This window comes from Acipenser ruthenus, chromosome 22 (genome assembly GCF_902713425.1).
Source record: "Acipenser ruthenus chromosome 22, fAciRut3.2 maternal haplotype, whole genome shotgun sequence".
NCBI classification, from domain to species: domain Eukaryota; kingdom Metazoa; phylum Chordata; class Actinopteri; order Acipenseriformes; family Acipenseridae; genus Acipenser; species Acipenser ruthenus.
In genome coordinates this window covers 15425343-15442405 of record NC_081210.1, presented here as the reverse complement: position 1 = coordinate 15442405, position 17063 = coordinate 15425343, and the positions used below count along the sequence as shown (strand labels likewise).

At 40.5% G+C, this 17063-nt stretch overlaps 1 protein-coding gene across 3 annotated transcripts in view; it reads left to right on the top strand.

The window, feature by feature from the left end:
• Positions 1-2814: 2814 nt before the first annotated feature.
• The window catches only part of LOC117431429 (protein phosphatase 3 catalytic subunit alpha-like), a 372740-nt gene continuing 358491 nt past the window's right edge, over positions 2815-17063 (top strand). Inside the window, exon 1 of one of the 3 annotated variants that reach the window (XM_034927042.2) lies at positions 2815-3065. In XM_034927042.2, the coding sequence (XP_034782933.1) occupies positions 3011-3065 (55 nt within the window). In that variant the 5' untranslated portion in view covers positions 2815-3010. Of the gene's footprint in view, positions 3066-3411; positions 3555-17063 lie in introns of those variants that run through there. The other 2 variants (XM_034927041.2, XM_034927043.2) reach the window with 2 other exon arrangements.

Sequence of the window (17063 nt, the reverse complement as noted above, 5' to 3'; positions counted from 1 at the left end):
TTTAACACATATCTCAAGTCTATACAAATACCTTGTTACCCCTTGTATACATTAAAAAAAGAAAGAAGCAAAAATATTAAAATAGCCTATACACACACACACACACACACACACACACACACACACACACACACACACAGTATAAACTGGCACACTGACAGAAAAAGGTATTTAGCATCTAAGAACAAAAATGCTAAAATGACTCAAAATAGACAATCAATATGTGAAATTAACCAGTGACAGTTTAAAACACCTGCAATGGTTTTAGAAATAAGTACATTCTAAGAAGAAAAGTATACAAATTCACTTAAACAAAGATGTCCGTAGATCTAATCAACTATTTCCACTGACCAAATAAGTAATTGTACAGTCTATATAAGACGCTTAAGTAACAAAGCTTAGTAAACCGTATGTTAGTCACTGAAACCAGGGCTTAAAACCCTATTGAACAGTTCAGCATAGTCTACAAAACATCATAACATATCGCTACTTATCTGTGCTGACTTCAAGACAAGGGAGAATGTCATTATCATAGAAAGCTTCAGCCTCCTGTGTACCGAAGTGAAAATCAGATTCCGACCCTTGAAGACAATACGGAGCCTGGCTGGATAGAGTAAGCTGAATTTAATTCCCTTTTTAAACAGCCTTGTCTATGTCCCTAAAAGCTACATGGTTTCGGGCGACATCTGAGCTAAGGTCCAGAAAAATAAAGATCTTTTGTTCCCGAAAGGTGAGGGTACCCCGTTCCCTCGCCAGCCGGAGGACAAGCTCCTTTGGTCTGATAGCGATGAAAGCGGACGATCACAGGTCTGGGCCTTAGGTGAGGGGCCGGCCTCGGCACCAGAGAGCGATGTGCCCGATCCAGCTCCGGAGCCGATCCCAGCGCCCCACTCCCAAATAACTCCACAAAGAAATCAGACATAAACTTAGTAGGGTGCAAACCCTCCAACCCCTCTGGCAGGCCGATGATTCAGAGATTCTGACGCCTACTGCGATTTTCTAGATCCAACAACTTTTCCTTAATCGCCTTGTTGTCAGCAGCAAGTGAAACACAAGAGGTCTCTAACTCACGAACTCGATCCCCGGTGTCGTCAGCCGAATGCTCGAGGCTATCGATGCGGTGTCCATGGGAGGTGACTGTGGTCTGGATGGCATCGATAGAAGCTTTAAAAGACGCAAACGAGTTTTTAAACTCTGCCGTAAGATCAGCGGTATGGGCTGCGCGGAGCTTTTCTAGCTCGGAAACTACGGCAGACATCGAAACCGGCGCAGGCTCGGCCGGGTCAGCAGGGCCCTTGGTAGCGGAATCCAGAGGCAAAGAGTCTGGTGTCCCTCGTTTAGGTTTATTTAGCTTTGACATCATATGGCAGGTGTACAGATATGTTACTACAAAAAAAAAAAATCGACACAGTGAAAATATATATTAAAGAATGGGTTTGGTAACTAAATGTATAATAGTTTGTGGGAGCGAGCCTCACATGTGTCTACTCCATCTAGCGTTCGACCGGAACAACCATCTTGTAATTTGAGGTAAAATCCATCTAACATACAGGTTAGCACATATTTCATTTTTTCATACCCAAAGTAAAACATGTATATCTTGTTATTTATGTTATAACTCTTAGCAGTATTGGAGTTTGTTTGAACTGATGACCATGTCAAATAGAACCAGATACTGGCTATCTTTTGGTGTAAAAACAAAACCAGTAGGTTCTCCCAGTAGTACTGAGAGAATTCAATTATCATGTAAAGTCGGGTTGGGGCAGGTTGTCTCATAGTTTTTGGGGTTGTTTGTCACATGTCAATCCTATAGGAAGAAGTCATATATTTTTTCTTTCTACTTTTTTTTTACATCAACATGTGGGATATGTCACCATACAATGCTTATTTAAATTATTTACTGTTTGTCCTCCGGTTCTGTGGATGCTGTGGTATTATTTTGTAGCATGGGTCAACATTTCAAATATATATATAGGTCTATATTTTTTTTATATTCACATAAAAAGTAAAAATACAACTCTTTCTGTCATTGTACACAGTAGAAACTTTATGTTATTTAAAAAAAAAAAAAAAAGTTGTATTATTGTTTACTGTAAAACCAAGAACATACTTTGTGACACCCAACCCCATATCATGTGACACCCAACCCATATCATGTGACACCCAGCCCCATATCATGTGACACCCAACCCCAGTATGGGGCAGGTTGTTACAGGTGACCGGCGCATTTTCAACCGTCTAAATATCATATTTGGAATAAAGTTATGCTGAAATTTAAAAAAAAAAAAAACATACATTTGTACGTGAAGAGTTATTCTTTGATATAACGAGGAACAGAACCTCGCTGAATGTCACCAGATTGAGGAAAATAATAAATAGGAAAAAGTGTGACAACCAGCCCCGGTCTCCCCTAATAATAATAATAATAATAATAATAATAATAATAATAATAATAATAATAATAATAATAAAATGTAGTCGGTCGCTTCATGAATTGTGATTTCACATTAGTCTATAAATCATTTACCTTTTCAGACCTGAGGTGTTGCCTGCCTTGTGTCTAATAGAATCCGAATTCCCCGTTTTGCTCCGCAAATACTGTCTGAAGCTGCTTGTGCATTCTCCCCGCTGTTGCCCTCGACCTGCCATAAGATACAATGGGCAGCAGTAGTGTTGGAATCAGCACTACATCAGAATGCAAGGCGTGTTCCATGGGAAAGCCCGGCTTTGCCTCCACCTGATGGCGGTATGAGGCAGCCCCTGAAAGCAATTGCGTGGGAGTTCCCTGCTCGCTGGCCATGTCGGGGTGGCGCAGTGACTCAGGCTCTCCTCTCATCCAGCCTCCCCCACACAGCAACATCCATCCCCGCTCCGGGTAGCAGCCGAATCCAGGCGGAGAGACACAGGAGAGACGCACCGAGTGATGCTCCTGTGACTGCCGCATCCTCCTCCAGCACAAGCACGCAACTAATTAAAGGAATAAACCAATATCACAAACCACCCTCTGCTCATGAAGATGACTAACGTTGACATGGTCATAAATTCCACTGACAGGATGGTCAAATGTAAGTACACATATCTCAATATATTGTATAGGGGGTGCAGTGGTAAATCTGTCTTGTTGCTTTTGGCAGAAAACACATTTGGTTTAAAGAAAACAATGCATTTTTAAACGGCTTTAAACACGGGGTATCTAAATACTCGTATGGAATTGTGGCTAGCAGTACAGTAAATGGTGTTCGTCTTTAATAAACAAAAAAACAGACACAACAGCCCTTTTGGATCAATGGAGCTTACTTATATGCATAGCTATTGTTAATAGACTGTCAAATGATGCTATTCCGTGTTTTGGCGATGCATTGAGAAGGTGTTCGCGAAGGCGGCGATGCAGCAGGATTCTGAGGCAGAATCATGGCTATGCTGGAGCTGTAATCCATTTAAATACATGTTCTGTCAGTAGCAGTACACTGGGCGCCCGGAGGATACATTTGCTGCTTTTTCGACGATTTGTTTGCTTTTTGACTGCTGAATGATGTCGACTTGCGGGTTCAAAGGTTTGACTTTTGTGTTTTTGTCATTGTGGAATATATTTATATACAGCAGACTTGAAGAGTTTCTGTATTTTACGAGTGTTGAGAGTCAGGATTTGAACATCGTTAGCTGCTACGTAGTGGCTAAAGGATGCTGTAGAAACTGTTTTCACTTTATACTTGAAATGTGTAAAATGTATGGAATACAGGACGAGCTCTCTGTGGCCAGTACAATTAAGATGCTACTACAGTGTATCAAGTCAATACGATCACCCCACAGACGCGATTAGCTTTCCTCACTGTAGTCAAGGGATGCGTGTGTCTGGAAACAGTGGATTTCAGCAGTAAGTGAAATCTGATTAGTGTTTAATCTTTTGTCCTCTTAGGTTACGAGATAATGGGATACTATTAATATTCTCAGGGAGGTTTGGATATTCACTGTAATCGAACAGTACATTATAGTCATTTGTTTTATTTCAACCTGTCGTAATGTGTGATTTACTGGACATGGCTTGGTTAACAACATGTGCAGTTGGCATGTTAACTGATATAATGTATGTATGTATTTATTTACGTATTTATTTATGTATTTATAATGGGGTTTTATTTGGCAACCCCAGCCTTTGTTTTGATTTTGTCTCTGCAGCTAGCTGCAATTGTATCTGAAAAATGAATTTCAAAAGCTAAGCTATGTATTAACATTGCGCACTGCCCCATGTTTGGAGGACTTTACCGAGTTATTGCAGTTCCAAATACATTTTGTATTGAATATTTTATGTGCGCGTGGGTGTGTTATGTTTTTTAAAAGGAACATTCACATCGTTATTCTTAGGGCAAGATTCATCTTTTTAAATTAGTGCGTTTTTATAATCAGAAGACAGTATAAAAAATATAATATCCAGAACAAATATATTCTAAGGGCTCAAACCTGTCCACATCACTGATCTGAATGATAACAAAACAAAAAGCAATCTTCTTCTTCTTCTTCTTCTTCTTCTTCTTCTTCTTCTTCTTCTTCTTCTTCTTCTTCTTCTCATTGTCTAATTATTAAATGACACCTGAATAGTATCCTGAAGTTTATATGTCTTTGGTCTTGCATTGGTAATTCAATATGGAGTTATTGATTCATTTTCCATGATTATTTTTATGTTAAGTTGTGTATCTTACTGTTATACTGTATTTAGCTCAATCGTTAGAGAGAAGCAATGAAAATCTAGTTCATTGTGCTAGTTTCGTTGAAACAAAGTAGGACACAAGGCACTGTTATATATTGAATGAATCAAAATCGAAAGATACACTGCGGATCAGGAGTGAAAGATACACTGCGGATCAGGAGTGCATGGAAAGATACACTGCGGATCAGGAGTGAAAGATACACTGTGGATCAGGAGTGCATGGAAAGATACACTGTGGATCAGGAGTGAAAGATACACTGCGGATCAGGATTGAAAGATACACTGCGGATCAGGATTGAAAGATACACTGCGGATCAGGGGCACCAGAGCAGGGGGGCCAAGCCCCTCACAATTTTTTTTTTTTTTTATTATTTTATTTTTATAAATTTAGTCGTTACCAATTATTTTCTCTGCAATTTGGAAATGGCCAATTATTTTTAAGCTCAGCTCACCGCTACCACCCCTGCGCTGACTCGGGAGGGTGAAGACAAACACACGCTGTCCTCCGAAGCGTGTGCCGTCAGCCGACCACTTTTTTTCACACTACCCAAGAGCTACAGCGTCGGAGGACAACGCAGCTCTCGGGCAGCTCACAGGCAAGCCCGCAGGCACCCGGCCAGACTACAGGGGTCGCTGGTGCGCGGTGAGCCGAGGACACCCTGGCCGACCTAACCCTCCCTCTCCCCTGGGCGGTGCTCGGCCAATTGAGCGCCGCCCCCTGGAAGCTCCCGTCCTCGGTCGGCAAAGGAACAGCCTGGACTCGAACTCGCGATGTCCAGACTATAGAGCGCATCCTGCACTCCACGTGGAGCACCTTTTACTGGATGCCCCCATCACTTTTTGACAAAAGAAACATGTGCACTGCAGGGAAAAAGGCCTTTGTACAGCACACAGTGTTTAGTTGCAGTTTTAGAAAGGCTGCTGCGCCATTGCCATGGAATAATTTCATTTTAGGCCAAACCTAATAAATAAGTAGTATGTCAGAAATCGCGGAGAATGAGTGCATTCCAAACACTTTTCATCTGCGCTGACTCCAGTGATAACAGCACCGTCACAATCTCACTGACACTACATTTTATTTTCCTTTCAGGTATCTGCTTCAATACAGCCAGTAACAGTAGGCTACTAATGCAGCCATCAACTAGCGGAATTGCTCCAGGATTGTGTATCTACAATAGCAGTGCAAAGACACATTTGGCTTTACGATCTGTTTCGTTTCAAAAGAAACGTGGAAACTGTTTATAGAAATGGTGCTTTTTACCGTTTTTTCTATATAAACCATTGCAATGAATGTGATTTGCAGCATATGCAGCGTTAGTGGCCAGTCTGTTCATGAAGTCCCATGCAGCAGTGCCTCCCAGGGTGGACCAGGTAAGCACAGAGGCAAAGCCCAAAACATGAGGACTCAAGAAACTGACAACCGGTGCGCTAAAGAATGACAAGCTTACCACATTCTCTAGAGCAGTGGTTTAAAACCTGTGTGTGGAAGGGTGGTGGGTAGTTCACTGACACACAGGAGACATAAAGGTAATTTGGGAACACTGCACAGGTGCCCAGTTTTATTATGGGAGCATAATTTCTTTTCAGCCCGCAGAGGGCGCTGTTGTCTGTGGTCTGCCTTACCAGCGATGGTACAGACAGAGCCACAACTATACCGGGAGCGGTACAGAGTACAGGTGCTCAAACACAAGAATAATCCAAAGGCGAAAGGAACAGGGGAAATAAAGCACAATAAACAAAACTACAACATAAAAGGTGCTGCGCTCGGCAGCTTCCCCCAACCGTCGCTACCCGTCTCCGTCCTACACTCACGGCTCCCTCAGCCTGCTATACAAATGTTTATCGGGGCTGCCCAAGGTTTTCACCGCTAATTCTTTTTCTTTTTTCCTTTTCTTTTTGTTGGGATTTCCGTCCCCGCAGTTCTCGCTCCAGCGCTTCCGTACGCCTAGTACGTCTCAGAGGGCAGACCTGAGGGAACAGCAGAATGTTAACTTATAGGGCCAGCAATTCCCCCAAGACCCGCCTCTCAGCCATTCAGAGAGAAGGAAAGCCCGCACACCCACTCTCCCACCTCTCCGTGTCACTGCCATGACTGACAGGCGAATATTGACGGGCTGCTGCCCTCTTCCTGCAGCACTTCGAACACATCAGAAGAGTCAGTACATGTCTCCCCCTGTTACACTGTGGTACGCGTCCCAGTACTGGTGTGTGACAGGCTTGCACCTGGTACACACCGGCAGGTGTTCTTTATGACGATATGATTCCTCAACCACAACACCGCTCCCTCAATCACACCATCATAATGTATCTGTACCACTGAATCACAGAGCAATGAGATATGATTCCTCAATCACAATACTCCCTCAATCACACCATCGTAATGTATCTGTACCACTGAATCACAGAGCAATGAGATATGATTCCTCAATCACAATACTCCCTCAATCACACCATCGTAATGTATCTGTACCACTGAATCACAGAGCAATGAGATATGATTCCTCAATCACAATACTCCCTCAATCACACCATCGTAATGTATCTGTACCACTGAATCATAGAGAAATGAGATATGATTCCTCAACCACAACACCGCTCCCTCAATCACACCATCGTAATGTATCTGTACCACTGAATCACAGAGAAATGAGATATGATTCCTCAACCACAACACCGCTCCCTCAATCACACCATCGTAATGTATCTGTACCACTGAATCATAGAGAAATGAGATATGATTCCTCAACCACAACACCGCTCCCTCAATCACACCATCGTAATGTATCTGTACCACTGAATCACAGAGAAATTAGATATGATTCCTCAATCACAATACTCCCTCAATCACACCATCGTAATGTATCTGTACCACTGAATCACAGAGAAATGAGATATGATTCCTCAACCACAACACCGCTCCCTCAATCACTCCATCGTAATGTATCTGTACCACTGAATCACAGAGAAATGAGATATGATTCCTCAATCACAGTACTCCCTCAATCACACCATCGTAATGTATCTGTACCACTGAATCACAGAGAAATGAGATATGATTCCTCAATCACAATACTCCCTCAATCACACCATCGTAATGTATCTGTACCAAGCATGTGTTAGTATTTATGAATGCAACATGACATTGGTCTATATAAAAAAAAAAAAAAAAAAAAAAAAAACGCATATCATGTTTTAATAAACTGAAGTGCGAGAAGGACGGTAACACTTTGATCGAATACAAATGCTTGTAAGTGCAGAGAGGTGTTAACACCAGCAGAATACGGGAACCCCAGCTTGCAACAGTTGTGATGGTGACCAAACGTGTGCGAGTACTGTTGTGTAAAAAATTAGCTTAAAAGGAACAGCTGCATTTAAGAAATGTAGAGCAAGAACAGTGAAAAACTAAAATAAAAATGCACTTAACCCTTTGCAGTCCATTTATTAAGTGCGCGTCAGGCGCGTCAGGTCCAATTTATTTTCACACGCACAGTTAATTTTAGACGCGCTGTTTAAAAGTATTTTTTTTTCACAGTCAGAAGGGTTTAAAAGGCCCTGCATATCAACAAAGCACTCACTAGGCATCTCCAGCCCCGCCCCACCCTTTCGTTCGCTATAGCTTTCACATATGCTAAGAAAAAAAATTATAATAATAATAGTCGTACATACCGATCAATCATCTCCTGATCACTCGTTTTATCACCAAACTCCTCAATAATGCAGTCCAAGTCATTATTTTATTACTATAACATCTCAAAAAAGCTCTGCAAATGTCCGTGATAGTCTCTGTGCGCTGATGCAGTATCAGACAGCTTGTTTCCTTATGACCGCCCATATGTGATGCCAGGGGCAAGTATGACTAATCATGAGATACGCCTTTTTTTTTTAAATTTATTTATTTTTTTATCGGCTTGTCTCGGCTCCTGTCGCTCCCACTCGGCCATTGAATGGTTTTCTTGGCTTTTTCCGGAGAAAAAACGACTAGAAACCCATTTTTTGCGTTTTTTTTTTATGATGTTGGACAGGGTCCGACAATGGACCGGATAGGAATAATTGCAGTGTCAGACCAGGTCCGACAATGGACCGCAAAGGGTTAAGGTTTGTGTGTTGCACACGTGCCATTAACAAAATACCCTGGAAACTTAAAATAAAGAAAGTAATTAATGAAGGGCTGTGATGCAGCAAAAAGGTCAATAATTAAACAAAAAAGGAAGTGAAAAGGTTACTGTACCAAGCTGAAAAAGTTATCTTTCACCAGTCAAATCATAGAGTGCCTCAATAAAGTTTTAAGTCAACGTGAACGGTTTATTTTTGTCTGTTGCATCCTGTATCCCAGATTTAATAGATTTATTTACATTGTTTACCGGTTCAGTGGTTAAAGAAAAGGGCTTGTAACCAGGAGGTCCTTGGTTCAAATCCCGGCTCACTCACTTACTCATTGTGTGACCCTGAGCAAGTCACTTAACCTCCTTGTACTCTGTCTTTCGGGTGATGTTGTTGCAAGTGACTCTGCAGCTGATGCACAGTTCACACACCCTAGTCTCTGTAAGTCGCCTTGGATAAAGGCGTCTGCTAAATAAACAAATCATTTAATTTAATGATTTAATTGAGCTGCAGATTCTCCAGTTAGATGATGAGCTGATATCTTTCAGCCAAAGAACGGTCATTTAATACCTCGTTTCCATAGACAGTTAATTGGAGTGGAATTGGCCTGAATTCTCCCCTGAGTTGGGCAGGAAATACTACGATTTTCCCCAGAAATACTTGCGATTTAAATGTCAAGACATGAATTCACTGCAGACGGTATTATAATAATACTTCCACCAATCAGACGGGTGCATACAGGCTCGTAGCGATCCCGTCCTCTGGCAGGCTGGTATACAGAACAGATTAAAGAAGCGCTGGACGAGGGAAATAATGTGTCAGATATCAAAGTGGATATGAGAATGGTAGTGATGAAGCCGATTTGCTTGAAAACATTAAAAGTTGACCGGACATTTCCATCAATGGAGGATACGGACAACATGCCCCACATGTCGACCTGTTCCTATCCAGACAAAACCGAACCAGGTAACTACAGACCAATAAGCCTGACTTCTATTATATGTAAACTTATGGAAACTATAATAAGATCCAAAATGGAAAATTACCTCACAAATGGAGATTAGATAAAGGGGCATTCAGAACAGAAAATAGGAGGCACTTTTTTACACAGAGAATTGTGAGGGTCTGGAACCAACTCCCCAGTAATGTTGTTGAAGCTGACACCCTGGGATCCTTTAAGAAGCTGCTTGATAAGATTCTGGGATCAATAAGCTACTAACAACCAAACAAGCAAGATGTGCCGAATGGTCTCCTCTCATTTGTAAACTTTCTTATGTTCTTATGTTCTTATGATTTAAAAAATGTAGAATTGATGATGCAATCAGAAACTGTGCCTGCTACTGTAGTAGGACTGTTCTTTTTATGTTAACCATTTTACAAGGGTTTAATTGAGTAACATCCAAAAGTGTTTATGCCAGACTTGTTAGAAAGTCTGTAACAAAATGGTTGATTGTTATTGTTGATACCTTGTAGATACGAGTACTGAAGACACCCATCGTGCAGGTATCGCAAAGTACAGAAACAAAACAAAACATTAAAATAAATTAGTTCTGCACCGTATAAAACGAAGCTGATTTTACAAGTGCTTGCTAGTCTATTAACCAGTTTCAAATTATTTCTAAGCAAATTTAAGTATTTTGATTTTGGCTTTATATTTTAAGTTTTCGTACTGTCCTACAATTACATGATACTGTGATCATTCCACTGTGTTATGTTGTGAACCATAGGTAAGTTGTAAAACTGAGAGATAGCAAATGCTTATCGTAAAAGTTTACTGGTTCTTAAAATTAAGGGCCATATAAGAACAATAAATACTGTAACTGATTAGAAGGCCTTCTTTGTTGTTCTCCAAGTTGCATGCCTGCCAACTTTTAAAAATACCAGATTGGGAGAGCAGAATTAAGATACAGTATATACATACCCTTTTTTATAGTTTCCCCTGTTGGGAGATCAAGGCAGCAAATCTGCTGAATTTAATAATAGCCAAAATGTCCCGTTATACGGTATGTCCCACCCCTACAACATTTTATATTGACGTTTAGTGATGTAATTTCCTCCCAGCCTGAATTCAGACTTTAGAATGCAGGCCAGCCCAAGGAGTGGGCTGGCCAGCCTTCTGGGTTCTGTGGTTCATGGAAACGTATTATAAGATCACCGTTCCCATAATGTAAAACAGTGTGTAGTGTGTGTTTTGTACTAAAGCAGGGTCAGCTGTTGCAGGGAAAAGAAAGCTTATTTCTCAAAATAACCATTTTAAGAAATGTGAAAGCAGAATGCACAGAACTACTTTGGACTGTAATTAGGAAGTGTACTGCTGAGAAAAGAAACATTTAGGGAATTAAAAATTAAATGTACTGCAGCTTACTACACTGCAGTAAAAAAACAACTGGTATTCAGTTCATTTAGCTCTCAGATTGTGCTAATGAAAATATCTCAAATATATGACAATGTGCTTGCTGTGGTGTATTTAATATAGTAAATATAGCAGAACGAACTCACTGCAATTTAAACTTGTTGTTACTGAAGAATAAACAGTAACATGTAATCAGAAGGGCTGTCTGTGTTACATGCTGACTTGTGGACCATGTTGAAGCACATCTTTCTACGGTATGCTATTATTCCAGATTGGGTTTATAATGTGTTGGTTTCTATAGGAACTCTAGATCTTTGAGTAATATGTGGATTGCACTGATTGAATATTATGCTCTGGGGAAAAAAGATAAAAATAGGTTTAATATAAAAGGTTTACCAAAGAAAAAAAAAAGCTTGTCGCTGCTTGGAAATTGGCTCCAAAACTCCAAGGAATAATTTGTTTCTTAGGACTGGCATTTAACAGCTTCATTTTGTAATTTTGTTTCTACTGTCCCTTTATCTTTTTATGTGTGGCATGATTGAGTGGATCATTTTGCGACATCTCAAATACTGTGGGGTTTTTATTACATTGCTCACTAGAGTTCAGGAGCTGCTCGCCTGTTCTGTGCTGCCATAGAGCTATGTAATGTAGGCTAGATCAGCCAAAGAGTCTTTATATCAGTAGGTGCCAGCGCCATCTAGTGCACAGCAGTGTATTGCTAACAAAGGAAAAAGGAAAATTGATCCAAAGAGTACGATCACTAGATGGCGCTGGCTCTTACTTCTGTATGCTACAGGTTTCTACTGCAGGCAACTAGAACTGAAGAGAAACTCCTGAACTCCGCTATCAGAAAATAATACAAAAACAGCATTTGAGTAATTGCAATCAGAAGCACTCGGATAGGCAAGGAGACAGTGAAATAAAGAAAGGAGAAGCTCCTTGCTCATGCAGTGCAGTGAATAGGGGTTGTGCAGGACAGCATACTCTATTAAGGAAATTGATTATTTTCTGACATGTGTTCTGTAATATACATCTCCATATTGTATGCCAGATTCAGTTATGATGGGCTGATCTGACGACTTTGATATTGAGCTGGTAGTAGGTGCTGAGGTTACTTTGATATTGAGCTGGTAGTAGGTGCTGAGGTTACTTTGATATTGAGCTGGTAGTAGGTGCTCAGTTGACTTTGATATTGAGCTGGTATGCAGGTGGCAGAGCATTCTCTTACAGAGCCCCTAAACTGTGGAATGGCTTGCCACCATCTGTGAGAAGGCACTCTCTGTTGCTGTTTTTAAAGTAAGACTGAAAACTTACTTTAATGACAGAGCGTTCACAGTTCTGTAAATGATATTTATTTTTATCACTTGTTTTTACTGCTTTGTAATTATTAACTTATTCACTTACTTATTTATGCTTATGCATTTCTTGTTTGTTTGTTTTTAAGTATTTTCTGTATTTCTTCTTAAATATGTTACTATTTTATTTTATTTTCTCTTGTTCAGAGCTTTGAGGCAAATTTTTGTGAAAGGCGCTATATAAAAATAAAGATTGGTTGATTGATTGATTGATTGACTTTGATACTGAGCTGATAGTAGATGCTCAGTTGGCGGGTGCCTCAGTATTAATGAATGAATAAGGACCAGTCTAAGCAACCTGTTTTTATTTATTTATTGTTTGATTAGTGTTCATAAGATACATGTCTTTATATTCATTCACATATACTTTGATGTGCTGTGAACAGCTTTCTCAAGCTTTCCTGTAAGCTGGTATGAGTTTGTCAACCCGCCGCACCTACTGCTGCTAATATCTCACACCACTGGCAACATTTTCAGTCTTGTGGAAACGTAGCGGGCAAAATCTACTGCCATACAGGGACCATACTGGAGCCATAAGACCTAATGCTTTGAGATGTTGCCTTCATACTCAGCTATATTCTGTGATTCTCTGAGTGTGTCTATTGTACAAAAAAATGAACCCTTTCCTGCCTCTTATATACAAAACCGCCACCGTCAGTGTCTAAATCTCATATCTCAGATGCTATCTGAGGCATGTGCATGTTATATAAATTCTACATCCTAAATGTGTTGGGGACCATGTCATTCACCTAATATGGCTGCTGTATTGAGCTTTTGTGACTTTTTGAGACTTTTGAGTTGTACATTGCTATATTCTTTTCTTGGTTAGTTTACATTACCAGTGTTGTCCAGAATAGAAACAAAAAAAGCTTAACTGACACATTGTTTTAACCACTGACCATGTCAGTGAAATAGTGTCTTTATAGTTGGCACACAGCTGTAGTCTATGATTCTCCCAATAAAGTTCAATTACAGGTGGTGTCCAGTACACATTTCACACCATGTTGTTTTTACCTCTGGACATATCAATGCCTTGTTCACATTTCCTTTTTACTTCATTGTTTTGTTTATAAATATTCAATATTCTAGTAAATCAAGACGCGAGAGTGGTTGACCAGTGGTAATGTTCCTAGAAGTAGTGGTTATCACTCCTGAGGCTTGATTTAGAATACCCCCTCCTATCTGTTATGGAATTCCACACCAATGGGATGAATACAGACTTTTGAATTCACCCACCGTACCTCTCTGTGTAAAAGCAGTGTACATTTTAACATCAGGACATTTGATGGAAATGATTGGTCACAGCTTAAAGCGGACCAGGAATTGCCAAAAAGCAGGGCAGTGCAGAGTGTGGTACTGCCGTGCAATGCATACCCACATTGACTAGGTCTGTAACGGCAACAATGAAAGTGACATTTCATAGAAAGTAATCCTTTGATGCTTGTCTAAACCGTCAAAATGAGTGCCGTGGTGGTGCTAGTGTTGAACATAAATACCAATCTTAAATAGGTGCCCAGTGAGCTCAGAGCAGACACCGGCAGGGCTGGCCTTTGTCCTCCAGAAGCCGGTAGCTTGCTGACATCCACTCTCGAGTTCCTGGGTGTAAAAAAAAAAGAGGAAGCTGGCTTGGTCGTGGGATTGGAGGACACCCACTGAACCTTCAGATCTCCTGAGCTGTGGAGAATTGTTGCTGTGAGGAGAAAAAAAAAAATAGATATTGCAAGCTGGGGAGAAAATCGGCGGTCAAATAATGTGGCAAATAATGTTTTTATAAAAATACAAATATTGAGGAGTGTACTCATATGGCAATGAATAAATAAAACCGAAGTATTCCTGTTAATATGCATTGTATGGGTGCAGATTCAGAATAGCAAGATAGCAGTGTGTTGAGTTAATAGAGGAAAGAAAATGGAGTTGAAGCCTTGCTTAGAACAACTTTCTGCACTTCTTAACTGTTGTAATACTTGATTACCACTAGCAGTGGTTTAAGGAAGATATCGGAGGTGACAACAACAACAAAGCAGGGCTGATATGTAGCACAGAGGCTTCACTTTATAATTAGCGTTTCTGTTGCAGAGCCCCGTTTTTGAAATATTGTGTACAGGTTCCACAAATAGGCAGCAGCACATTAAGAATGAAATCACGCCAGCTTTGTAGAATGTAGGTCATCTCGACAGTGTTTATTAGAGTGGAGTGGGGGAGTGCTCAAAGGAAAATGAAGCTTACAAAATGTTGTACACAGACTCCTGTTCACTCAGAGTCGAGTCAGAACACAGGGCTGACTAAATGAAACAGACTCCTGTTCACTCAGAGTCGAGTCAGAACACAGGGCTGGCTGAATGAAAATGTTGTATACAGACTCCTGTTCACTCAGAGCTCTTTACAACTACAACAACACTTTCAAACTTTTAAAGCGCTGTCAAGACACAGTGCTGTATATTTTGAACACAGAAATGCTATTATAAAACACAGGATCAAAAGGCCAATTTACAATAAAAAATCAAGACAAACCCACTATATAACAAATATATACCTGCTATAGTTTGAAATAGCTTGCGCTCCCTGGGTAGAGTCTGCCCACCAGTAATCCAAGACTTTGAAACCGGAGGGTACGACTAGGGTACAACTGGGGCACGACTAGGTCATTACTGGAGCACCACTGGGGCACGACTGGAGCATATGGAATGAGCAGCTCTGAAATATAGGATGGAGCAAGACCATGTAAGGCCTTGTAGTTCTTAAGTGCAGATGGACTTCTGAGTGGAAGGAAGGAGACACTTCACACTGAAAGTGGTGAGGGTACGGAATGGCTTGCCTAGTCATGTTGTTCAGGCTTTGATTTGTAGCTGTTTCGTCACAAGGTTTGTTTTTTGTTTTTTTGCATCTTTGGTTCATTTTACAGTTTTGTTGTTGTTGCCTGTGAGCAGCACTGTTGGTACAGTGGCACGGTCATTTTTATATTTCTTTATAAATAAACCCTGGACACCTACGAGGCATTTCACTATCACTTCCTAAGTCTCTTCCGCTCTGTCAGCTGATAACCCACAAGCCCTTTTTCACAACCTGATTAAGGCATGCTTGTGAACTGCAGTGCATAGGGGTTCCTTGTTGCTCTTAACATTGCTTCTAGATGAAGGTGATCCTGTGTGTTGTGTCTGGAAGTCTGTGATGAGGCTGGCCAGTGAAGCAGTGCATTGTGTTGGAGGCCTTTGCCCTGCAGTGCAAACCAGATCAGCACACAGCACAGTGGATCTGCCTTCTATTACACAAGAGACAAGTACAGGGCATGGACAAAACTGTGGCTGTAGCACACACTTGCATGGAAATGGCCCTCCTTCTGTTCGGTTTCCTTTTCACTGGTATGAGGGGGGTGTCAGTTCCGTGCTCTGCACCACTGCATGGAATATCAGAATCCATTCAAATAGAATTTAACCTGGTTTTAACTAAACATGTAGTCAAATATTTTTAATCCTACAGATCCCTACAGCAATGTAGTAGCAATTATACATCAAGTATACTGTATGTTCTGAACCAGTGATGGGGTGTTGTTTAAGTTGATGAAATGGTGAATTAAAAAAACAGAATCTCTAATTATCCTTAATGATCTTATAGAAGAGGCTGTCACACAAGCAGACATTGTTTCATATTGTAATCATATTATGTGATGGTACTTGGTATTAAGATTGCCATATGGTATCTGCTTTCAGTTTTTCCAAATCAAATTTTCAACCCTAAATATCTGGTTATGTTTCATATGGTGTGCTGACATCACCATCACTGACACCCCCTATTTTATCATTTGAGAAACATAGCTAAGCTTAGACCTATTATTTCTGTATCTGATGCTGAGAAACTAATGCATGTTTCATCAAGAATTGACTATTGTAATGCACTTTTCTCTGGTATCCCAAAACGGGTGGTTTCTCGCTTACAGCTTGTTCAGAATACAGCAGCTACAAGTCTGACTAAAACCAGGAAAAGTGAACACATTACCCCTGTTTAGTCCTATTTGCACAGCTCCCTGTGGGGTATAGAATTGATTTTAAGATTTTGTTGTTAACTTACAAGGCCCTGAATGGATTAGCACCTAGTTATTTGCAGGAGTTACTGACCCCGTCTCTTCCAAACCGCACTCTGAGATCACAGGATGCAGGGCTGCTGGTTATTCCTAGAGTCAACAAAATCACCATGGGAGGAGGGAGGGTTTTTTTCTTGTAGAGCTCAGAAATTGTGGAATGCTCTGCCTGCGTCTGTCAGGGAAGCTGGGACCATTACAGTTTCAAGTCAAGACTAAAAACACGCACTTATAAAATGGCTTTCTTGTCTAAGTGGGTCTAAATGTAACTTTTATATTGCATTATTATTATTATTATTATTATTATTATTATTATTATTATTATTATTATTATTATTATTATTATTATTATTATGGATGGATGTGTGTATGTGGGGTGAGATGTTCTTTTACTTTGCGTTGTGTATTTTAATTAAAGATAAATGAAGGTAGAAGAGGCAAAATGATGCAGAATTCCAGATGTTGTATTTGTCC